This window comes from Trachypithecus francoisi, unplaced genomic scaffold, assembly GCF_009764315.1.
Source record: "Trachypithecus francoisi isolate TF-2019V2 unplaced genomic scaffold, Tfra_2.0 Lachesis_group16, whole genome shotgun sequence".
Taxonomy (NCBI): Eukaryota; Metazoa; Chordata; class Mammalia; order Primates; family Cercopithecidae; genus Trachypithecus; species Trachypithecus francoisi.
Genome location: NW_022681461.1, coordinates 57,196,333 through 57,221,868, shown reverse-complemented (window position 1 = coordinate 57,221,868; position 25,536 = coordinate 57,196,333). Strand labels below are relative to the sequence as shown.

At 42.3% G+C, this 25,536-nt stretch overlaps 1 protein-coding gene across 4 annotated transcripts in view; it reads right to left on the bottom strand.

The window, feature by feature from the left end:
- The window catches only part of TEK (TEK receptor tyrosine kinase), a 124,302-nt gene extending 99,400 nt beyond the window's left edge, over nucleotides 1–24,902 (bottom strand). For 3 of the 4 annotated variants that reach the window (XM_033237518.1, XM_033237519.1, XM_033237521.1), the window contains exon 1: nucleotides 24,406–24,894. In XM_033237518.1, the coding sequence (XP_033093409.1) occupies nucleotides 24,406–24,457 (52 nt within the window). In that variant the 5' untranslated portion in view covers nucleotides 24,458–24,894. Of the gene's footprint in view, nucleotides 1–24,405 lie in introns of all 4 variants that reach the window. The other variant, XM_033237520.1, reaches the window with a different exon arrangement.
- Between the last annotated feature and the right edge of the window lie 634 nt (nucleotides 24,903–25,536).

Here is a 25,536-nt window from a genome sequence, read left to right as displayed (position 1 = left end):
ATATGATACTCTTAGATATTTTACGTACTCAAAATAGCAGTCCTGATAAATACGGGTTCTTCTAACATTATTTTTATCCTGTTAAGTGGTACTGATTTAAGAATAAAAATCGCACTTTGGGAGGCCGAGGCAGGCAAATCACTAGGTCAGGAGTTCGAGACCAGCCTGACCAACATGGTGAAACCCCGTCTCTACTAAAAATACAAACATTAGCTGGGCGTGGTGGCGCATGCCTGTGATCCCAGCTACTCGGGAGACTGAGGCAGGAGAATCACCTGAACCCAGGAGGTGGAGGTTGCAGTGAGCTGAGATCACGTCACTGCACTCCAGCCTGGGTGACAGAGCGAGACTCCATCTCAAAAAAAAAGAAAAAAAATAAAAATCATCAAAGGGTGTCTCCAAAACCACAAAAATAATACAGAGGTCTTAGAACATTCCAAATATAAATTATTTAGAAATATATATCCTTATTGTGAAATGCTTTAAACACTAGATCCGTTCTATCTAAACACAGTACAAAATGGTTAGAAAGGAACATTTTAACCCTTGCTAACACTTTGATGTATAATTTTCATTTCTTTCCTAGACTATTTAGAGGAAGAAACTACAGAATCAAACATATATAGCTTTATCAAATTTCTTTTTTTTCTAAAGACAAATTCTCGCTCTGTCACCCAGTCTGGAGTGCAGTGGTGCAATCATGGCTCACTGAAGCATCTACCTCCAGGGCTCAAGAGATCTCCTGCCTCAGCCTCCTGAGCAGCTGGGACTACAGGCATACACCACCACGCCTGGCTATTTTTTTTTTTTTTTTTTTTTAGAGACAGGGTCTCCTTATGTTACCCAGGCTAGTCTCAAACTCCTAGGCTCAAACAATCCTCCCAACGTGCAGGGATTACAGGCATGAGCCACCACGCCTGGCCAAATACTGTTTCGTATTCGGAACTTTTACTTAATTTTATCATAACTTTTTTTTTTTTTTTGAGACAGGGTCTTGTCCTGTTGCACAGGCTGGAGTCCACTGGCATGATCTTAGCTCACTGCAACCTCCACCTCCTGGGCTCAGGTGATCCAACCTCCTCAGCCTCCCAAGTAGCTGGAACTATAGGTATGCATCACCACGCCCACCTAATTTTTGTATTTTTAGTAGAGACGGGTTTTACCATGTTGGCCAGGCCAGGCTGATCTCAAACTCTCGACCTCAAGTGATCCGCCGGCCTTGGCCTCCCAAAGTGTTGCATTACAGGTGTGAGCCACCATGCCTGACCTATCATAACTTTTTAAAAGCTCTTGGTCTACGTTGCCAACTTTATTTCTAAAAAGGTGCACTGTATAAGACAGTGAACATTTCACCAACCTCAGCCATGTATTACTGAATCTTTTCACTCGTTTTTAATCTTTGCTAGCTTGACATGGAAAATTGGTATCTTGTTTTGATTTGATTTAAATTTGTTTTAGAGGGTAAACTTTTCACATGCTTATAAGCCATTTGTATTTCCTCCTTTTGTGAATTATTTGTTCCTCTCTTTTTCTTTTTCTATTGATGTTTTTATTTTTTTCTATCAATTTCAATGAGGTTTTTTTTCTTTTCTTTTTTTTTAAAAGTACTTTGGCCGGGCGCAGTGACTCACACCTGTAATCCCTACACTTTGGGAGGCCAAGGCAGGCGAATCATGAGGTCAGGAGTTCAAGACCAGCCTGACCAACATGGTGAAATCCCATCTCTACTAAAAATACAAAAATTAGCCAGGTGTGGTGGTGCACACCTGTAATCCCAGCTACTCAGGAGGCTGAGGCAGGAGAATTGCTTGAACCCAGGAGGCAGAGGTTGCAGTGAGAAAAAAAAAAAAAAAAAAGTACTTTAATCTTTTATTTACCATATTTCTTGCAAGTATTTTTCTCATTTTGTTCTTTGCCTTTTAATTTTGCTTATTCTTGAACTGACACTTTAAATATTTACATAGCCAAGTGTATGGATTTTTAGTTTTGTGGTTTCTTCTATTATTTTTTAAACTTAAAAAGTCCTCCTCCATATGAAAATTCAATATATATTCACTTCCATCTTCTCCCTTTGATGGCTTGAGTTTTTTACATTTATGTTTTAATCCATTTTGAATTTATTTTGGTGTATGGTAAGAGATGGGTTTTTTAAACAACTCTTTCTTCCAAACAGAAACTTAATTTTCCTGTTATTTCTTTCTCCACTGATTTGTATGCTTTATAAGATATTTAAATATTATATAAATTCAGGTCTGGTTCTGGCCATTCATCTGTTGATCTGTGCATCCAAATTCTTGGAACCGTAACACTGTTATTACAGTAGCATATTCCACCCTAAGATCCAGTAAAGCTATTCTCAAGACATGACTCTTCTTTTTCAGAATTTTTTCAGCTATTCTTCCTGCTTATTCTGCAAGATAAAGTGTATAATTATTTTGTTAAATTTCAAAACCAATATCTTTAGGGGATTGGATAAGAGTCATTAGAAGGCAATACTAAGAACTTATGTGATACGAATTATGAAACTTTGCTGTGAAATATATAAGAAAACAATAATTACAATTACCTATGAGTTTTATGGAAGAAAATATTATACTATGTCTCTTTCCCCAGGTCATACATTTAGTGGAAATCTATTCATTTATTGAATATCCAGTGTGGCCAGAGCCTGGGTTAGGGTCTTTAGAAACTGCAGAAACCATGGATCATGCATTTAAGATGAGAAAATGCTTATTCTGTCAGGAATAACAAGCAGAGGCACTGATAGGGAGGGGCAACTCATCTGGGACCTTGTACTTCTTTATTGCTTGTGCCAAAATATGAAGGAAATATTTTATTGGGTGAATATTTGCATAAGCCACTTGGAAGGGGCTCAGTGAAGGATGGAGTAAAAACTGAACGCCATGCTTGAGTAACAATACAGAGCTCCTGCTAAGATTTCCAGAGGAGATGGGCTTAGATAACTACCTGGTTTTTGTTTTGCCAAGTAGTACATGGAAGGGGGAAGTGGCGTGGGGATGTGTGTGCAAAACTGGAATTTCCAGGAATAGTAGGGGCTGTGGAAGAGAAGAGAAAGAGTAGGCTGGGAACTGGAAAGGAAATTAGTCACAAGAACAGAGAGATATCTACTTGTGCATGTATTAAGTTTTATTTTACACACTGTACAGCATAAATCATCTTTTCCTTTGACCTGCTAAAAATTTTATGTTACAAACGTAATCCATCATATAAACAGAATAAATGACAAAAACCACATGATTATCTCAATATATGCAGAAAAGGCCTTCGACAAAATTCAACACCCTTTCAGGCTAAAAACTCTCAATAAATTAGGTATTGATGGGATGTATCTCAAAATATTAAGAGCTATTTATGAGAAACCCACAGCCAATGTCATAATGAAGGGGCAAACTGCAAGTACTCCCTTTGAAAACCAGCAAAAGACAAGGATGCCCGCTCTCACCCCTCCTATTCAACATAGTGTTGGAAGTTCTGGCTAGGGCAATCAGGCAAAAGAAAGAAATAAAGAGTATTCAATTAGGAAAAGAGGAAGTCAAATTGTCTCTGTTTGCAGATGAAATGATTGTATATGTAGAAAACCCCATCGTCTCAGCCCAAAATCTCTTAAGCTGATAAGCAACTTCAGCAAAGTCTCAGGATACAAAATTAATGTGCAAAAATCACAAGCATTCTATACACCAATAACAGACAAACAGCCAAATCATGAGCGAACTCCCATTCACAATTGCTACAAAGGGAATAAAATACCTAGGAATTCAACTTACAAGGGATGTGAAGGACCTCTTCAAGGAGAACTACAAACCACTGCTCAATGAAACACAAGAGGACACAAACAAAAAAAATTCCATGCTCATGGATAGGAAGAATCAATATTGTGAAAATGGCCATACTGCTCAAAGTAATTTATAGATTCAAAGCTATCCCCATAAAGCTACCATTGACTTTCTTCATAGAATTGGAAAAAACTACTTTAAATTTCATATGGAACCAAAAAAGAGCCTGCATAGCCAAGACAATCCTAAGCAAAAAGAACAAAACTGGAGGCATCACACTACCTGACTTAAAACTATACTACAAGGCCACAGTAACCAAAACAGCATGGTATTGCTACCAAAACAGATAGATAGACCAATGGAACAGAATACAGGCCTCAGAAATAACACCACATATCTACAACCATCTGATCTTTGACAAATCTGATGAAAACAAGAAATGGAGAAAGGATTCCCTATTTAATAAATGGTGTTGGGAAAACTTGCTAGCCTTATGCAGAAAGATGAAACTGGACCCCTTCCTTACACCTTATACAAAAATTAACTCAAGATAGATTAAAGATTTAAAGGTAAGACCCAAAACTATAAAAACCCTAGAAGAAAACGTAGGCAATACCATTCAGGACATAGGCATGGGCAAAGACTTCATGACTAAAATGCCAAAAGCAATGGCAACAAAAGTCAAAATCGACAAATGGGATCTAATTAAACTAAAGAGCTTCTGCACAGCAAAAGAAACTATCAGAGTGAACAAGCAACCTACAGAATGGGAGAAAAATTTTGCAATCTATCCATCTAACAAAGGGTTAATATCCAGAAATTACAAAGAACTTACACAAATTTACAAGAAAAAAATCAACCCTATCAGAAAGTGGGCAAAGGATATAAACAGACACTTCTCAAAAGAAGACATTTATGCAGCCAACAAACATATGAAAAAAAGCTCATCACCACTGGTCATTAGAGAAATGCAATTCAAAACCACAATGAGATACCATCTCTCACCAGTTACAATGGTGATCATTAAAAAGTCAGGAAACAACAGATGGTGGAGAGGATGTGGAGAAACAGGAACATTTTTACACTGTTGGTGGGAGTGTGAATTAGTTCAACAACTGTGGAAGTTCAACTAGTGTGGCAATTCCTCAAGGATCTAGAACTAGAAATACCATTTGACCCAGCAATCCCATTACTGGGTATACACCCTAAGGATTATAAATCATTCTATTATAAAGACACATGCACACACATGTTTATTGCAGCACTATTAACAATAGCAAAGACTTGGAACCAACCCAAATGTCCATCAATGATAGACTGGATAAAGAATATGTGGCACATATATACCATGGAATACCATGCAGCCACAAAAAAAAGGATGAGTTTATGTCCTTTGCAGGGACATGGATGAAGCTGGAAACCATCATTCTCAGCAAACGAACACAAGAACAGAAAACCAAACACTGCATGTTCTTACTCATAAATGGGAGTTGAACAATGAGAACACATGGACACGGGTGCGGGGGGCATCACACACTGGGGCCTGTCAGGGGGGTTGGGGCTTGAGGGAGGGATAGCATTAGGAGAAATACCTAATGTAGATGATGGGTTGATGGGTGCAGCAAATCACCATGGCACATGTATACTGTGTATCAAAACTGCACGTTCTGTTCATGTACCCCAGATCTTAAAGTATAATAATAAAAAAAGTTATGTTACTAGCTAACATCACAGAGTTGCATCTGTTTTATGTTGTTTTGGCATCTCTAAGTGTTGGCTCTTGCTTGTAATGGGTGTGGTTGAGGAGAGGCGTGCTTCGGGGAATCCAGTCAAATCTGGGTTACACTACACAGTGATAGAAGCCAAAATCCTCTGGCCCTAATCTGGGTAATCTGGCTGTGTTTAGCCACATATTTTAATTCCTCCGTGCTTCTATCACTACTGTCTCCTCTGTGTCAGAAATGTTCTTAAAAGTCTAATTTTCAGGCCGGGCATGGTGGCTCAAGCCTGTAATCCCAGCACTTTGGGAGGCCGAGATGGGCGGATCACGAGGTCAGGAGATCGAGACCATCCTGGCTAGCATGGTGAAACCCCATCTCTACTAAAAATGCAAAAAAATTAGCCGGGCGTGGTGGCGAGCACTTGTAGTCCCAGCTACTTGGGAGGCTGAGGCAGGAGAATGGCGTGAACCCAGGAGGCGGAGCTTGCAGTGAGCCGAGATCACGCCACTGCATTCCAGCCTAGGCGACTCAGCGAGACTCTGTCTCAAAAAAAAGAAAGTCTAATTTTCAGGCCGGACGCGGTGGCTCAAGCCTGTAATCCCAGCACTTTGGGAGGCCGAGATGGGCGGATCACGAGGTCAGGAGATCGAGACCATGGCTAACACAGTGAAACCCCGTCTCTACTAAAAAATACAAAAAAAACGGCCGGGCGCCGTGGCTCAAGCCTGTAATCCCAGCACTTTGGGAGGCCGAGACGGGTGGATCACGAGGTCAGGAGATCGAGACCATCCTGGCTAACCCGGTGAAACCCCGTCTCTACTAAAAAATACAAAAAAACTAGCCAGGCGAGGTGGCGGGCGCCTGTAGTCCCAGCTACTTGGGAGGCTGAGGCAGGAGAATGGCGCGAACCCGGGAGGTGGAGCTTGCAGTGAGCCGAGATCCGGCCACTGCACTCCAGCCTGGGCGACAGACCAAGACTCCCTCTCAAAAAAACAAAAGTCTAATTTCAGTTAGTGGAGCCTGATTGATTACCCTAGACTAGAGCAATTTCTCTCTGGTCTATGCTGTATTGCCCTGTATTTCTATGGAAACTTTATTGCAGTCTGAGTTGCACAGTCATTTTTATATACAGTCTATCCTCATCATTTACAGATTCTGTATCTGTGAATTTGTCTACTGGCTAGAATTTGTAACCTCAAAAGCACTTTCCCAGTTATTTGAACACATGCACAGAGTCCCTGGATAAACACATTCCCAGCTGAAGCAGAATTTCTGCTCAGCCCTCATACTATAAACAAGTCTCCTTTTTGTGATATATTTAGTGCATTAGTTTTTACATTTTTGTGCTCTTTATTGCAACTTTCACCATTTACAATGGTCCCCAAGTCTAGTGCTGAAGTGCCGTCTACTTGTCTACTTCTTAAACATCCCAAAGCTGTGATGTGCCTTAGGAGAAAACATATGTATTAGATAAGCTTTGTTCAGGCAGGAGTGCCTCTGGCTATGAATTCAATGTTAATGATTATCAGCCATGGAGATCAAATGGTTTGTCTTTACACCAAGACACACATAAAGCAGGGTTATGTATTAATGTGTTGACGAAAATGTCGTGACCAGAAGCTTGTAGTCACCCTAACCTTGTGTTCGTGGTTTACAGAACGTAAGTACCACGAATAACAAGAATCTACTGCATGTCTAGCTGTGACCCCAACAAAAGCCTCCTTAGCTGCAAGTTTCTGTTTATATCTGCTGAGTATCTGACCCAGTGTTGGGCACAGAGTAGAAGCTCAAAAAAAATGTATAGAATAGAAAGAGTTGGGAAGAAATGAGATGTGTTGAGAGAGGTGGAATGGAATGGAATAACATTTATACAGATTCTTGGAGGCAGGGTACTCTTAGGAGCAATTACCCTAGTAGCACAGGGAGATACAAAAAAAAAAAAAGATAATATTATATTGAATATTTGTTATAAACCTATATTTTGCTAAGCATTTGATGTGCTTCGTGTCATGTAACACTCGTTGAAGGGTAATATTGTTATCTTCATGCTACAGAAAGGTGGAACAACCTGCCCAAGGTCACCCAGCTGTCACATCGTTGGATGAGGCTCCAACCCGGATTTACCTGGCACCAGAGTCTGTGTTCTCAATTGCCTGGGCATAAGGTAAAAAGATGGGCTTGGTAGGGGTTATAAGCCATGAGTTTCGTCAGAAAGATCTCTAGGAGAGGAAAAGGGGGCCTCTAATAGAAGCTAGTCTGAGTCACTGGCTCTCCTAGCCTGAAAAAGAAGACAGTGATGCAGTTAAAGGTGATTTTTTCCTGGCTGGCAACAGCACTGGCTTTTGTTTGATTCCAGAAGCAGCTGGCAGAACTCATGTATTACTCATGCTGCAATTATACTTACTGATGGGCTTCCATACTCTAGAGTTACTCAGTAGTCAGAGCTGTATCCAAGCCTGTTAGGCGATTCCTACAGGCTTCTGAATGTGGCTGAGCTTCTGCAGCTGTTGTGTGTTTCTGGCTCTAGCTCCACATCTCTTGGCAGATGGTTTGTGTGAAAAGAACCGCTGACTCTGAGTGTGAGATACACAGGGCCGAGGGGGTTGGGGAGACCAGGCAACACAATGCAAGCCCATGCTGGTTGGGTCTTGAGTTTGTGGCTATGATGCACTTATGAGAGAGGAAAAAAGGGATTTATAAATGAGTGACTGGGGACTGTTCCGAAGGTCACTCCTTCAAGCCCTTCTGCTGGAAGAGAATCAGCTGACACTAGGCCAATTTCCGAAGTCAACCCTAACCCTCCTATAGCCACTCTGGTGGTAGAGACCCCATATGCACAGGTGTTGATAGTCAGATGGATAAAATTAGTGACAGTACTAATATTTACTTTGTGTTTTCTAAATTTAAGCATTGTTCTAAATGGTTTATAAGAACTATCTGAATTACTTGTTCCCCCCTCCAAAAAAACCCATGAGGTAGGTACCATCAGGCTGCATATTTTACAGATGAAGCCGAGCGAGCTGCACCACCGTACGAAGCTAGTAGTTGTTATAATAGGTTGAATTATTGGCTCCCACTCTTCGACCTTCCTTGCTTCCACATTCCTGCTTTGGCCTCGTTGTGGGCAGAGTGTATTTCCTGTCCCTTGACTTTGGGCACATCACTTTGGGAGTGGCAACATGCCAAGGCCTTAAGAAGCCCCACTTGTTTACTTGTTTCTACTTAGCCCTCTCGTGATTCCCACATCACCAGTAAAACATGCCCTGAGTGATCCGCTGATCCAAGAAAGATATGTGTGCAGAGTCATCCAGGCAACCTGCATACCTGCAGCAAGAAGCAGAGCTACCCCAGCTGCTGCAACCTGAAGCAGAGTTACTCAGCTGTGTCAAGCATAGATCAGCTGAACTTTGAATGAGCCAAAAACACGGGAGTAATCATAAATGTTGGTTTAGCCACTGAGTTTTGGGAGTAGTTTGTTACATGGCAACAACTAACCAATACAATAGTAAGGCTGGGATGCAAGCTCAGATTGTCTGACTACACTATGTGCATTAAGCTGTAATTTACAATGCCTTCCATGCTCTTTTAAAGTGAGGAAATTCACCAGGTGCAGTGGCTCATGCCACCCACCCAGCCCTTTGGGAGGCCAAGGAGGGTGGATCAACTGAGGTCAGGAGTTCGAGACCAGCCTGACCAACATGGTGAAACCCCGTCTCTACTAAAAATAAAAAAAATTAGCTGGGCATGGTGGTGGGCACCTGTAATCCCAATTACTCAGGAGGGTGAGGCAGGAGAATCACTTGAACCTAAGAGGCGGAGGTTGCAGTGAGTCGAAATCATGCCATTGCACTTTTGCCTGGGCAAGAGAGAGACTGTCTCAAAAAATAAATAAATAAAGTGAAGAAATTTAACCTCTAGTGAGTTGACTGAATCTGAACAAAATGTTGACCTCTCTGGGCCTCCATGTCATCATCTGTAAAATGAGCAGGTTGAACTGAACCAGAATTTTTCAAAATATAGAACATTAGCTCCATGTGATACTCAAAAACAACAAAGATTATGCAAGTCTCCTGGAATTGGTATTCTGTTAAGAGATTTCAGAAACACTGGGCTAGATAATCTTTTATGTCTCTGACAGTTCCAGTATTCTGTTATTCTAGGTAACAGTGTGTGGACTCTCCATGAAAACACCTACCCTCATTACAGTGTATTTACGAAACTAAAATATTCCCTAATTCAGGTGATTTAGGGACCACATGCGGGGGAAGGAAAGTAACTCTGATGGAAGAGCTCTTTCCGTATTCCCTTTACACCCCTGCATATCCTTTTAGTACCTTGAGCCTATGATGGCAGAGAGAAGGACCTAACCCATTTTAGCAGCTCACCCTATAATTAAGCTTACAGAAAAGCACATGGAAATAGAAACCTACCAGGATGTGAGAAATCTCTCAGAAAGGAATCTATGCTTACCCACCCCATCTCCCTCCTTACTTGCCACTTTCTCCTAAGCCCAAGCCCTGTCCATTCACTAAAAATGCTTTGCAATAGCACCTAGCTGCCAATTCTCTAGTGTCTCTTCCTAGCCTGCCCTTTCCTCCAATTTTTTTTTTTTTTTTTTTTGAGACGGAGTCTCTCTCTGTCACCCAGGTTGGAGTGCAGTGGCACCATCCTGGCTCACTGCAACCTCCGCCTCCCAGGTTCAAGCAATTCTCCTGCCTCAGTTTCCCAGGTAGCTGGGACTACAGGCATGTGCCACCACACCCGGCTAATGTTTTGTATTTTTAGTAGAGACAGGGTTTCCCTGTATTAGCCAGGATGGTCTCGAGCTCCTGACCTCATGATCCGCCTGCCTTGGCCTCCCAAAGTGCTGGGATTACAGGCGTGAGCCACTGCTCCCGGCCTCTTTCCTCCAATTTTTGATATAGTTGAAGCTCCTCCTTCCTTGGCTCATCCTTTCAGGATAGTCAGTCTCCTCTTCCTCTACCCATATCACCCCTAGATGTAGGTTCCCAGACCTACCCTGTTGTCTTCCTCTTATCTCCAGACACGTCTCACTATCTCACACAGCTTCATCCTATACCCTAAAGGCTCCTATAAGTGTCTCTGTCCCTGACCACTTGGTTAATATCAAACCAAATTACCTTTTCTCCAACCCATCTTCCCACTTTTAATCCCTGCCACCTTCTTCAATATACTCATAGTGTAGCCGCAAAGAACCACTGCATAAAAGTCTCTTAAACTTTTTATCCCAAATTTTCAGCTTTCCCCTCTGACTAAAATGTACCCCCTCCTCACTTCCACTACTGATCTTCCATAATCCTTTTCTCCCTTCTCAAAGGTCACCCTCCTGGTGAGATCCCCGTTTTCTCTCAGAATTGCTCACTCCAGTTTCCATGCTTCCATCTCCCTTTATTAAGGCAGGGTTTCTCACCCACTAGACTGCAACTGCTTGAGTTCAAGTCCCTCTCTTAACTATCTTTGGAACTCCAATGCCTAGCAGATTCCTATACATAAAAAGGGTCCAGTAGATGCTAGCTTGAATGAATAAGTAGAACTGACCAACCATTTCTCCACTGATGAGCATTGCCTACTGCTTAGCTGACTGACTGCTGGGCCTTCTGTGAGGGAAGCCCACTGTGCCCAAGGTCTTGTCTATAATTTTATTAACAAATATCTACTTTCCAGGTTTCCTGGGAGAAACAAAATTAGAATCCAAGATGGTCCTTTGAGACAGGTGGATCACCGTGAAACTCTGTTTCACTTTGTTTATGTCACTAGGATAGTGTTAATTCCATGCCCAAATTGCTTTTATGTTATTTATTTGGACACACAAGCACATACGCAGTTCTAAAAAGGACAGGATTCGAGTGGTTAACTCATCTGATTATAGCAGTGTCTCCCAAACTGCATTCATTCATGGATCACTTTTGTGATTCTTACTGAGTCTACATACCACCTGTGCAATTTTTCTATCAATCATTATCTTTAACTCATTTTTTTCTTATCCTCATATTAACGAGGACTAATCATGAAATCACATGACAGATGATACATATGCACACATATGTACATATATCTATAAACATATGCAAATATGCTTGTATATGCAAATAATTTGCATATTGTATATAATATGCAAAATATGTTTATTTATAGACACAAAAATAGATACATATATTTATAAATATATTTATAAATAAAATTTTTTTATACTTTGTAGTCCCAAGTAGCTAGGACTACAAGCATGCACAACCATGCCTGGCTAATTTTTTTGTCTTTTTGGTAGAGATGGGGTTTCGCCATGCTGGTTAGGCTGGTCTTGAACTCCTGACCTCTGTTGATCCACTCGCCTCAGCCTCCCAAAGTATATTTTATTTTACAAATTTACATTTATGAATAAAATACATTTATATATTTATAAAATAAAATATATGTATATTTATAAATAAAATATATGTATAAAATAAAATATATTTATAAAATAAATTTTTATTTATGAAATATATATACAAACCATCTTGCAGGCCAGCAGTAGTATATACCAATACACTTAAGGTGACCCTGACTTGAGAACATTTAATACAAAGCAAAGCTATTTTATTTATTTATTTATTTATATTGAGATGGAGTTTCACTCTTGCCCAGGCTGGAGTGCAATGCCACAATCTTGGCTCACTGCAACCTCTGCCTCCTGGGTTCAAGTGATTCTCCTGCTTCAGCCTCCCAAGTAGCTGGGACTACAGCACGCACCACCATGCCCTGCTAATTTTTTTGTATTTTTAGTAGAGATGGGGTTTTGCCATGTTGGTCAGGCTGGTCTTGAACTCCTGACCTCAGGTGATCTGCTTGCCTCAGCCTCCCAAAGTGCTGGGATTATAGGCGTGAGCCACAGCACCTGGCCAGCAAAGCTATTTATTAAAGCATTTCTTTGTCAGCTAGTATATCATGTCAGGTACTGGAAATACTGAAATGCCAAACACAGTTCATAGCCCAGTGGCCAAAACCAACCAGTAAACTGTAAATTGTAATTAAACTTTCTAAGTGGACAAAGGCAAGTATCAAGGTGTCTGTATCCGAAACCTCTTAGGCACCAATGCAAACTCTACTCATCCCAGCTTTTGCTCTGGCTGCAAGGGCCACTTCTGATCTTTGAGCAGGTGCAGTCTCAAAGTAGCTCACGTAGAGCCCAGTCAAGTGTATCTTACTTCCTCACCTGTGGTAACCTGCTAGGTTCTTAGATCTACATAACCCTTAAACAAAGAAAGGGAATAGTAATAGATGAGTGCCTCCCCTTTTCATTCTCAGATGAAGTTCTTTTTTTTTTTTTGACGGAGTCTTGCTCTGTCGCCCAGACTGGAGGGCAATGGCACAATCTCGGCTCACTGCAAGCTCTGCCTCCCAGGTTCATGCCATTCTCCAGCCTCAGCCTCCCGAGTAGCTGGGACTACAGGCGCCCGCCACCATGCCCGGCTAAATTTTTTGTATTTTTAGTAGAGATGGAGTTTCACTGTGTTAGCCAGGATGGTCTCGATCTCCTGACCTCATGATCTGCCCGCCTTGGCCTCCCAAAGTGCTGGGATTACAGGCGTGAGCCACCGCGCCTGGCCCCATTCGCAGATGAAGCTCTAAGTGTCATTTCATAAGGCTCCTCAGAAAGTCTGGAGCACCAGGCTTCTGTAGCTGCAGACAGCTTGATAATGCATCCTTGTAGAGTTTCATTCCCCTAGTCCCTCACTCTTGCTTGCTGGGATCATTATCCCACATAATCCACCTGCACATATGCCATGGCCTTCAGGCCATGTTTTTACCTCCGGCTAAGGCAGGGCCCTAATCCATGCAAGGAGGTTAAATAAGACTTCTTAGAAGATATAACCCCTGAGCTAAACCTCTAATCATGAATAAGTAAAGCAGGTGAAGAAGAGGTGACAAGGGTATGCCGGAAAGAGGAAACAGCATACACAAAGGCACAAATGCTTGAACATGAATGTTTGGAAACTGCAAAGAGCCTGGTATGACTTGAGTACACTTCCATCATAGTATGTGGGACTGAGAACCACGAGAGGCTGGTGAGGTAGGCAAAGACTGTCTCCTGAAAAGCTGCTGACCACAAGCAACGACGACCACCACCACCACCCTCTTCTTTGATTCTGAAGTGGGAGCAATGATGAACAGGTGGATGTTTAAATCAACCCCAGAAGATTATAATATACTTTCCAGATGCAAGGGGTATTGGACACAAAGTAGAATTGAGACTAAAGGCAGGTGGAATTAGAGGAAAGATGTGCTGAAATGGGGGCAGCGCTATTTCTCTCTCTCACACATGTGCATGCACACCCACATGCACACACACACACATATGCACGTGCACACAGACACCAGGATGGGTCCAAAAATCCAACAAGCTTAGTCACAAGTGAGGCAGATTCCACTTGAAGTAAAAAAATTGTCAAGAAATAGGAATCAATAGGTTTGGGATAAATGAGGTGGGAACCTTCAAATGGCAAATCATCCTAGAGCCTGTGATCAGTCAAGACCCAGAAATGAGAGGAAACTGGGGGCTGCCAAGAAAAAAGTTGGGAGCCCAATCTGGTTGAGCAACAGAAAGGAATCTCCCCACCCGACTCTCCACATTTCTACAGAAGCCCAAGAACCCACAGGTCTAAGCCTCTCTCGCCTTGTCCCCACTATAAGGCCAGGCTTAGGGCACCAAGGGAAGCCAGGAGCCTCATCTGCGTGGAATATGAGTTGTCTGCCCTCGTGGATGAAAATGTGCTTCGACAGGACTAGCATAAGGTAACATATGAGACATCAGTTTCATTTATAAGCAAACCTTAATAACACCTGATTTTTACCGAGTGCTAACTATGCGCCGGCACTAAGTATTTTTAAGTTATTTTTTTAAAAAGTCTTCCCCAAAACCACATGAAGAAATGCCGTTAGCTTCATTTTCTAGGAACTAGCCTGAGGTGACGATGAAACACTAGTTGGAAGGCAGCACAGTGAACTGTTTTAAAGAGCACAGGATTTGCTTCAGGTCATTTTTCACTGTAACTCTTGTTTCCATCATTTCCTACTGAGACATGCAGTCAGTCAGGATGATTCACTTCCAAGGGACAGAAGCTAACTCAAAATAGCTCGAACAAATAAAAGAAACTGGCTCACAGAACTGGAAGAGGCAGGGCTGAGGTTTTGAAAATCCTCGGACCCAGGGCTCAAATGCTATCAGAGTGCCTGTCTTGGTTCCATGTTTTGTTATTGGCCTCATTCTCTCATACTAAAGACGAGCTTATTCCAAGTGGTCAGTGAAGTTGGTAGCCCCACGGATACAGTGAAGAAAGAGAGCCTTTTGCTTTCAAAGTGTTCATAAATTCCCAGGGAAAGAGTCTAACTGGCCCTGCTGGATTGTGCATCTTCTGTTTGAACCAACTGCTGTTGTTTGTTGGCTGGCACATTCTGTGACCGGTGATTGGCAGACCCGTCAGAATCACCTAGAGGGAAAGCATGGCAGTTCTTGAAAGTCTGGCATGTTAGGCATCCAAAATAACGGATGGCCGCCGTTGTCGTTTTCCGTTGTTTTGCTGTTATTTTTTAAGATGGGGTCTCACTATGTCGCCCAGGCTGGAATGCAGCGGCATGATCACAACATTCATGCAGCCTCAAACCCCCCAGCTAAAGCGATCCATCTATCTCAGCCTCCCGGGTTGCTGGGACCACAGGTGTGTGCCACCATACCCAGCCAATATTTTTATTATTTGTAGAGATGGGTCTCCCTATATTGCCCAGGCTGGTCTTGAACTCCTGGGCTCAAGCCATCTGCTTGCCTCGGCCTCCGAAAGTGCTGGGATTACAAGCATGAGCCACCACACCTGGCCAGTCACTACATTTTAACCTTAAACCATCACTTAACCTTTGTGAACCTTGGTTTCCCTGTCTATTAAAAAAACAAGTAATAATACCTATTGTGCAAAGTTGTGAAATATTAAAAATCATATTTAACACTTGGCACATAGAGGTATTCAACCCAGGGTAGTCGTTTTTGTTATTACTGGTACTCTTATTGTTTTGTGGTTGTTTCTGACACAGGGATCAGAATTTGAAGCCCATCCCAGATTCCCAGATGTCTAAAGCACTCCTGTCCCCAGGGTGGAGTCCCTTTTGGCTCTGCAGCCAGACGCCTTGCACAGTCCAGGCCCTGTGTGCCAAGGTTAAGCTGGTTCACCATCTGATGGCCACAGAGCAGTGAGTGCCTCCCCAGCCCCAGCAATGTCAATACTGCCTTCCTGACTCCGCCTATTGTATCTGGAGGAAAGTGGCTGAGCATTGTCTTCCAGTGCTCCCCCCAGGAAGCATGATATCACCCTTTAACAAAAGCGGGAAAGCTGACAGATCTGCTGAGATGGGTGTGACCAGCACATACACCTCACTGGTCAAGCCCTGGGCAAGGGGCTGTGACAAGCAGAGAGCAAATGGCAGCCACCCACGATGCCCCTCAACCCCATGCCTGACTGGCTCCTTTGGGTAGTCCAAATGTTCTCCCTCTCTTTGTCACACCCATACCACATGAGACATGAAACCACCAAGCAACAGGTATGCACTTCCTCTCATCAGCAGATGTGTTGAAAAGTGTCAGGACTCTGCCCATCTGGCACAACCACGTCTTCACACCTGCTCCTGCAGCCTTTGGGAAGGATGATCAGATTCCTGAAGGAACAGCAGGGGGCAATGAGGGTGGGACTGGGGGAAGCAGTCATAACTAGATCTAAAACTCATTCTGCACGTGTAATGCGAGTTAAGGAATTGTCTGGCCAGATGGGTAAGAATAGGGCTATCAGTTCAAAATTCCAAAAGTAAGGGAGGCAACTTCAGACATTCCCTTTCCTGAAAGCCAGGAGTGAAGCCAGCTGCTCCCTTCCAGCTCTGGTTTGGTGATGCTGCTGGTGCAGCTGGCTCTCTGTAAAATAACACACCTGCAGGCTGGTGCTCCCCTGCCAGGCCTGGAGGCTATCACTCGGCTGCCCCCATCTTACTGTCTTCTTCTTAAAACTCTCTTTCCAGCCGGGCGCAGTGGCTCACACCTGTAATCCCAGAACTTTGGGAGGCCGAGGCGGGCAGATCACGAGGTCAGGAGATCGAGACCATCCTGGCTAACACAGTGAAACCCTGTCTCTACAAAAATACAAAAAAATTAGCCAGGCGTGGTGGTGTGCGCCTGTAGTCCCAGCTACGTGGTAGGCTTAGGCTGAGGCAGGAGAATGGTGTGAATCCGGGAGGCAGAGCTTGCAGTGAGCCGAGATCGCGCCACTGCACTCCAGCCTGGGTGACAGAGCGAAATTCCATCTAAAAAAAAAAATTTCTTTCCGTGGCTGCTACAGCAGCAATTCTCTAAAGTCCCAGGATAGGAAGGTCATTGGTTTTGCTTCTCCTGTCAGATCCTTACCTGTTTCTCCTTCATCAAATTTTTGGGTATATGCTCTTTCTCGTCCCTTCATTTCAATCTTGAAATATATCCATGCCCGTGGCTTCACTTACCATATACCAAAGATTTCTACATCTCAATCTCTTGCCCAGTCCCCTTCCTCTGAGCTTCAGATCTGGAGAGCCAAATTTTGACAAATATATTCCTTTACTGCCAGGCGTGGTGGCTCATGCCTGTAATCCCAGCACTTTGGGAGGCCAAGGCAGGTGGATCATGAGGTCAGGAGTTCAAGACAGGCCTGACCAAGATGGTGAAACCCCGTCTCTACTAAAAACACAAAAATTAGCCGGGTGCAGTGGCAGGTGCCTGTAATCCCAGCTACTCAGGAGGCTGAGGCAGAAGAATCACTTGAACCTGGAAGGCGGAACTTGCAGTGAGCTGAGATTGTGCCACTGCACTTCAGCCTGGGCAACAGAACAAGACTCCATCTCAACAACAACAACAACAACAACAACAAAAAAAACCTTCCTTTACATGTAGCCTCAAAATCAACATGAACAAAATAATTATTTGCCTATCCCAGCCCATCTCCAGCCAATTCCTTCTGCCATGTTTCCCAGCACACTGAATGGCACCACCATTATCCAAATCAGAATGCTGGAGCAGTGACTTATTCTCCTCCCTCCCTCTCAACCTTCCATATGCAACCAATCACTAATTCCTGCAGTTTCACCCCCTAACCCTCTCTCAAGCCCCTGTTATCCTCACAGTCCTCTTGCCTGGAATGTTAGGAGGCCAAGTTGGTCCCAGCCTATGGTCTCTACCATGTTAATCCATTCTGAAAACTATTATTAGAGTGAATTTTTCAAGACTTAAATCTGATATATGACACGATGGAACAAACACGCTGCTAAATTTCAACATGTACAGAATAAGTTACAAGCTACTTAAAATGGCCTGTGAGGACCTTCGTGATCTGACCCCAACTTTAATTCTCTACCTTCATCCTATATTACAGCTTCACTCAGCTTCCTCAAGCCTGCCCTACTATTTTATACGCACCTCCTTTGTATAGGTTGTTCCCTCTAATGGGAAGTCCTTTCTTCCCTTTTCCTTTTTATCTTGGTTTTAAAATCATTTGGCTATGAGCAACCGATAACTATAACTGGACATAACTTTTGGCAATATTCACAACTATTTAGGAGTTCTTGCAAAGAGAGAAAAATCAACCTACAAGTTGTTTTCAAAATACCACTCATTTTCTTTAGTTGACATTCCATATTTTTATACATTTAATTAAATATTTATATTCAATTTGGTTTCGTTTTTTTCAGACAGGGTCTCGCTCTGTTGCCTAGGCTGGAGAGCAGTGGTATGATCATGGCTCACTGCAGCTTTGACCTCCCAGGCTCCAGCAATCCTCCCACCTCAGCCTCCTGAGTAACTGGGACTACATGCATGTGCCACCATGCCAGGCTAATTTTTGTATTTTTTGTAGAGACACGGGGTTTTGCCACGTTTCCCAGGCTGATCTGAAACTCCTGGGCTCAAGTGATTCGTCTGCCTCAGTCTCCCAAAATGCTAGGATTTACTTACAGGTGTGAGTCACTGCACCACACCTTTATGCTCAATTCAGATATTGCAATTTCATTTTGTATGATTGGACCCAATAAAAGCTTTTATGGCCCTTGAAAAGCTCAGATTTTGTAAACACCTTTATTTGTTGTAATATCTCTATTAAATCATTTATCACAACATGTTACAATTCATCTGCTTATATTCATTTTTCCCACTAAAATGTGAGCTTAGCAAGGGGAAAAAATGATTCATCCTTATTTATATTCCTAGCTTCCAGGATAGTACATGGCTCAAAGGAAACCCTCAATAAGTCTTTGTTTTTGTTGAAAGGATAGATGAGTGAATGAATGAATGAATAACTGGCACGCAATAACTCAATAAATATCTATTGAATAGAAAATATGCATATGTTATACATAATATTCAACAATCGCACAATACCTCATATCTTAAGTAAGGCCTTGGTTAGACCCACTTTTATGAGCATATCTTTTATGTTTCACGCCTAACAGAAGAAACTTTCTTTCAACTTTATTTACATCAAACGTTTAATATAAGCTAAACTTTTGAGAGTATCATTTACAAGATATATAAAATTGATCTATTAAGTTGGTGCAAAAGTAATTATAGTTTTTGCCACTACTTTTCACCAACCTAATATTTATTTATTTATTTATTTATTTTTGAGATGGAATCTTGCTCTGTCACTCAGGCTGGAGTGCAGTGGCACAATCTTGGCTCACTGCAACCTCCGCCTCCTGGGTTCAAGCTATTTTCCTGTCTCAGCCTTCCGAGTAGCTGGGATTACAGGCACACGCCACCACACCCAGCTAACTCTTGTATATTTAGTACAGAAGGAGTTTCACCATGTTGGTCAGGCTGGTCTCAAACTCCTGACCTCGTGATCCGCCCATCTCGGCCTCCCAAAGTGCTAGGATTACAGGTGTGAGCCAACGTGCCTGGCCCAATGTAATATTATTATTTCGATGTTATTGAGATCCTTTCTACAATGCTCTCTTTTCCTTTCAGGTCTGCTGGGAAGTACCAACATTTTCTTACTGTGACCATAAAACTCCATTCAACAAAAATTACTAAATATTAAATACATGTACTAATGAGAAAAGAAATAATATCTCTTGTGAGAGATTTAGAGGCTAACTGGGCTAAATCTGGCTGCCCAAAGCTCAAAGACACAATCTGCATGGTAAAGGAGCCTAAACTTAGGGGAAGAATATCAGGAGGAAGAGTTGGCCCAGGCAAATTGAGTTGAGTTGTGTTTGCGGAGTAGATATGAAAGATGTCATTTCTAAATGGATGGAACAGCATGAACAAGAGCCAAGAGGAAAGAATGTGTAGATTGTGGAGATGGGCCTGCTTGAAGCAGACAAGATACAAACAGGGATAAATGGATAAGTGAGGGGATGGCAGATGGGTAGTTGGCAAAGTGTTTGGGTTTATTAAGTAGGAATTGGCCAGCACAAAATTTGAGAGATTGGATTATGCTGCGGTTTTGTAGGAGACAGCATCTATGAGTGTTAATGATTCTCCTACATCCTGGGGCAGATCAGATCAGTCTTGACTAGCACAGTAGTTCTCATGGTAATACTTCTCTTTTAATTACACTAGCTTCATTTATTATTTTATTTTATCGAGATGGAGTCTCGCTCTGTCACCAGCCTGGAGTGCAGTGGTGTGATCTCAGTTCACTGCAACATCCACCTTCTGGGTTCAAGCTATTCTCCTGCCTCAGCCTCCTGAGGAGCTGGGACTACAGGCGCACAACACCACACCTAGCTAATTTTTGTATTTTAGTAGAGATGGGGTTTCACCATGTTGGCCAGGATGGTCTTGATCTCTTGACCTCATGATCCACCTGCCTCGGCCTCCCAAAGTGCTGAATTACAGGCATGAGCCACCGTGTCTGGTTCCAAGCTTCATTTATTAAGAGCATTCTTACTGGCTAAGCATTTCTTTTTTTTTTTTTTTTTTTTTGAGACGGAGTCTTGCTCTGCCGCCCAGGCTGGAGTGCAGTGGCCGGCTCTCAGCTCACTGCAAGCTCCGCCTCCCGGGTTCACGCCATTCTCCTGTCTCAGCCTCCCGAGTAGCTGGGACTACAGGCGCCCGCCTCGTCGCCCGGCTAGTTTTTTGTATTTTTTAGTAGAGACGGGGTTTCACCGTATTAGCCAGGATGGTCTCGATCTCCTGACCTCGTGATCCGCCCGTCTCGGCCTCCCAAAGTGCTGGGATTACAGGCTTGAGCCACCGCGCCCAGCCCTGGCTAAGCATTTCACAGGCATTATCACATTTGATTCTCATCACAACCCTGGAAATGGGTATTTCATCCATAAAAGATGAGAAAAATGTGGCTTAGAGAAATTAAATAACTTGCTTATGGCTATCCAATTTGGGCTTTGACTTCGTAATCCATGTTTCCTCCTTCAGTTTGCCTGCTATGTTTGCTGTTAAATTTCTCAGGTCTTCAGTGTTTCATGGATGTGCTCTAAGCAGTAGATTTAAGTGAAGTGATTACCATTTCTGATTTGGACTTTATATTTCTGCTAATGCAACACATTACAGTTTATACATTACCTTTTTAGCAAGCACAGCATATGTTGGCTTCCATGAGTTTTGTGTATCCCCAAAACCTAGGTGTCATTCACAAGAACTTTCAACAAACCGGGTCTCTCCCACATTAAATATACATAATTGATTTCTTAAACCCAAACACAGAACTTGACATTTGTCTATTTTGAAACAGTATCTTTTTGTTTTGGTTTTCCACCCTTCCAGCCTAGAACACTCTATTTAAATCCTGATTCTGTGAGCTCACCAGTAAGCCATCTACAGAGAATAAGCAGGTGATACAATCACACAGATATCTTTTGGGGAGATAGAGGCTCAGGAGGCAAACTGATAATTTCAGACGAATTTAGAGCCCACCCACCTAAATCCCCAGAGAACATCACATAGTCTTTTGAGATGAATTTGGAAGACTCCTTCCCTCCTAGAGAGACGCCTTGGAAGAACTAGGCTCTTCCAGGAAGCTCTCCCAGGGCAGGGCTGAAAGGGAAATGCTGAGACCTAACAATGAACACAATGCTTGGAAGGGAGCATCTGTGAAAAAAGCAAGCTCCTTCTGAGAATAATTCCAAAGGGTGTCTCTGATCCCAGCTTCCAGACCTCCACCCTTGATTACTCAGACCTGACACTAGCCTTCCGAGACCAGCCCTAACAAGGAGGTTTCATCTGGGAGCACTTCCCTGACCTTACAACTGTTTCCTCTGCCACTCCAGACAAGATGTCTGCTATCTCTGAATCCAGTTGTTATTTAAAATGTCAAGTGACAAGGCCGGGCGTGGTGGCTCATGCCTGTAATCCCAGCACTTTGAGAGGCCGAGGCGGGCAGATCACTTGGGGTCAAGAGTTCAAGACCAGCCTGGCCAACATGGTGAAACCCCGTCTCTATTAAAAATACAACAAATTAGCTGGGCATGGTGGTGGCAGGTGCCTGTAATCCCAGCTACTTGAGAGGCCGAGGCACAGAATCTCTTGAACCTGGGAGGCAGAGGTTGCAGTGAGCCGAGATGGCTCCACTATACTCTAGCCTGAGCAACAGAGCGAGACTCCACCTCAAAAGAGAAAAAAAAAAAAAAGTCAAGTGACACAGTAAAAGGGGTATGAAGGCATGAGACTAGAGACTTCCTATTAGATCAGTGTTGATCATGTAGAAGATACTATGATAAATCAGTGATTTTTTTGTTAGTTTTCTACGTATACAACTCTTTAAAGAGAGCAGCCTGGTTTGATGAGAATAGCAGAGTAGGGAAAAGCTAATATAATAGAAACTGGTTGAAACCTGAAGTTAGCAATGATTTTCAAGTCAGAAAGGAAAGCAACAGAATCTAGGAATATTTGTGAGGAGGTTCTGAGACCTCCACACCTCCTGCAGCCATTTTATGGGCCAGCAACTCTGCCATCCAGAGCCACCTTCACTGAAAAAAAGTGGCATTTCTTTCTTCAGTCTGTGGGTTCAGAAAAAAGAAATGAGAAACAACCCACTGGACTAGAGAGATAAACCTATAAGCCATAAGCGCCTTGCTCCACTGCTGTAGTCTACCAGGAGTTTGACTAGACGAATGCGCTCCTATGGCTGTGGACATGATCTAGCTGGATTCTTCTCGTTGCAATGACCAAGCCTCGAGCAGTGAGGCTCATGGAAGCTTAGACTAGGAATGCAAGTTACAATCAAGACAACAGACCTACCTCAGAAACTAACCTTGCTAGTGTCACCCTTCCTAACAAGAATATGACCTACTTCCTCCCTTGGTCCTCTCCCTTTTAAAGGCAGTGCTGTTTTTTTTCAAGGATCTAAGGTCATGGAGCAACTATTTTGGCCACATGACCTTTTTGTTTGATGACAATTCTTCTACGCCTGTATTGCACAGTGCTATAACATAGTTGCTTTAGGGGTAAAAAAGTGAATGAAAACTGTTGTGTGTGTATTACTTAACCTACAAAGTACCTCAGAGAAACTCTAGACATCTGGGCTTCACGTCACTATAATCCCTGGTATAGAATCAGTTTCAGATTTCATGTCACTGGTAAATAATGGCACTCAGAAAAAAAGAAAATCAAAAATGGAATCATGGTCATTATTTAAAGGTACATATTATTGGAGAAGTCAACATTATTTAAACAATTTCCATATAAATACTGAGGCCACCTAAAATCTTTAATTTTTAGCAACTTGTGTTACACATTCTTACTTTTAAAAATATTATTAAATTCTCAATATGTTGGTTGAGAGCTATAAAACAAATTGTATTCAACTCTGTTATTTAATTGGATTGTTTTTTGAACATTTAAAATATTTCAAACATCTAGAAAATATAGCAGATATTTATGTATACTTGAATCAAATTCTATTAATATAGCCTATATCCATAAAGTTTAGTGAATTTTCCCAAATTTATCTCCAATATCAATTCAATTTTGATTATAATTAGAATGTTTTCAAACGGAAGATAAGAGACTGATGACAATGGTAATGTATTTGGGATCTGTAGTTCAGGTTTGGATACTGCCTTCTGCCTATGTCACATAGGCTGAGTGAGCTACAGAGGCACACCACTATCTGGAGTATCTGAGCAATAAACACACTAAATCCAAACATACTGGCCAACCATTCCTCCACTCTACAACAGGCTTCTATACTCTCCTGTGTTAACGATCTTGGTAACTGCCTAAATTTTTGCTTCATTGGGCCAGTAAACCCTTTATGAATTACTAGGTGGCAAACATTTTTAAAACTAAAACAAAAATTATAATAGCCCCAATCTCCCTGACCCTAACTACAAGAAAAAAAAAAAAAGCTACAATTTCATTAATTTGCTTAAAATAGGATGTATATATAAAATCTTTTCACAGAAAAGCATTTTTGTTCTCTTTAAAACAGTGACAATCTCTACATTGCCTAAAGGGCCCCTGTATTTCTCAGCATGAATTTCATTCTTTACTGAAGATTTTCTTTAAAGCAGGTAAAACCGGTTTGTTCTTTAAAAAATCAGTAAGAAAAACACTCCAGAATGAGGAGCAGGAAAATAATGCATGATAGTAAGGAGATCTCTTCAAATAAGATGATTTAATCGGTCCTCAAAGAGTTTATAACACAGGGGCCAAGTACCCAGAAGACAAACTCGAACAAAATCAGTTCATGCCACAGAGACTTTGCATTTCAATCCTTCCACACATATTGACTGGAGACTCACAGAGAAATGGTGCCTTTGCTACAGCCACCCCTTGTTAATCAGCACTGATGAGATTTGGGGAGACCACCAGAAGTCACTAACTCTGTTTTTAAAAATACTAATTTTAAAAAAATAAAGCCAAACCTTACCAGAAAGGAGCAAGCTGACTCCATAGAGAACTAAGCTGGCTAAAGAGTCCATGCTTCCCCAAATCTCTCCATCCAGTTTCCACAGATGTGCATGAGGTCCCAAGGATCCTTTCAAAAACCCAGCGGTTTGTGACTTTCCATTCGCATCGTCCTACTACGTCTTGTTTACAAGTTAGAGACAAGAAGGAACAGCACAGAAGCAGGCTGTAACAGTCTCATTTCTGTCTGAGCACAGGGAGTTTTAAGTTCCTTTTTCCTGTTTCCTTTGTAGATTAGGATGGGAAAGGCTGCATCTTAAAGGCATTTGGTATCAGCAGGGCTGGGGGCACTCAAGCCCTATCCATCTCGCAATTCATCAAAACACTTATCTGTTGCTGTTGCTTCTGCTGCTGCTTTTGCTGCTGCTGTAGGGGTAGAGGAATTTTTGTTGGAAGTGTGGGTCCCGGTCAGCATTTTCAGAAACAATAGGGGTATCCTCTCATAGGCGGGAAACTGAGAATAACAAGCCCTCCACCTATGTATGGTATGCGATGATGACCAATCCTTCTCAGACTTCTAACAGCTCTCCGGGGGCTACTGGGATCTCTGACAGAAGGAGCTTTTGGGTGTGGGGAGCCGTTTTGGCTTTTGTTTTCTCATTTTAACCCACATGGTTTGAATTGGGAAAAGAAGGTTTCCGTGATGAGAAAATACAACCTGAAAGGCAATTAATTTCAGTGAGCACCGGTGAGGTCAATGCTCAATGTAGCCCCAAGAGACCAGAGTCCAAAATTGTTAGCCTGTTTTCTTTCACACAGATGGCCTGTTGGTTGGCCATTAGCCCAAAGATACCCGTGTTGCTGGCTATAGCTTTAATTTTTCATTAACAATTCATCTAAAGGTGATCAAATTTCTTGAAGAAGTTGGCATAGAAGGATTTTGGTAATGAGAAGGATTTCATAGTCACTGAGCAATGGTGTTTCAGAAGCAAATTATTCATAACATTTAGAAACTAATCTTTGTAGAAACACAAACATACGGGATTAGATTGGGATAAAAATAGTGCTCATAAGAGCAAAGAGAGTACATAGGCCAAAATGAAAATAGCCATTGAATGTACAACATCTAAAATGAGATCAGAGACCCTACACT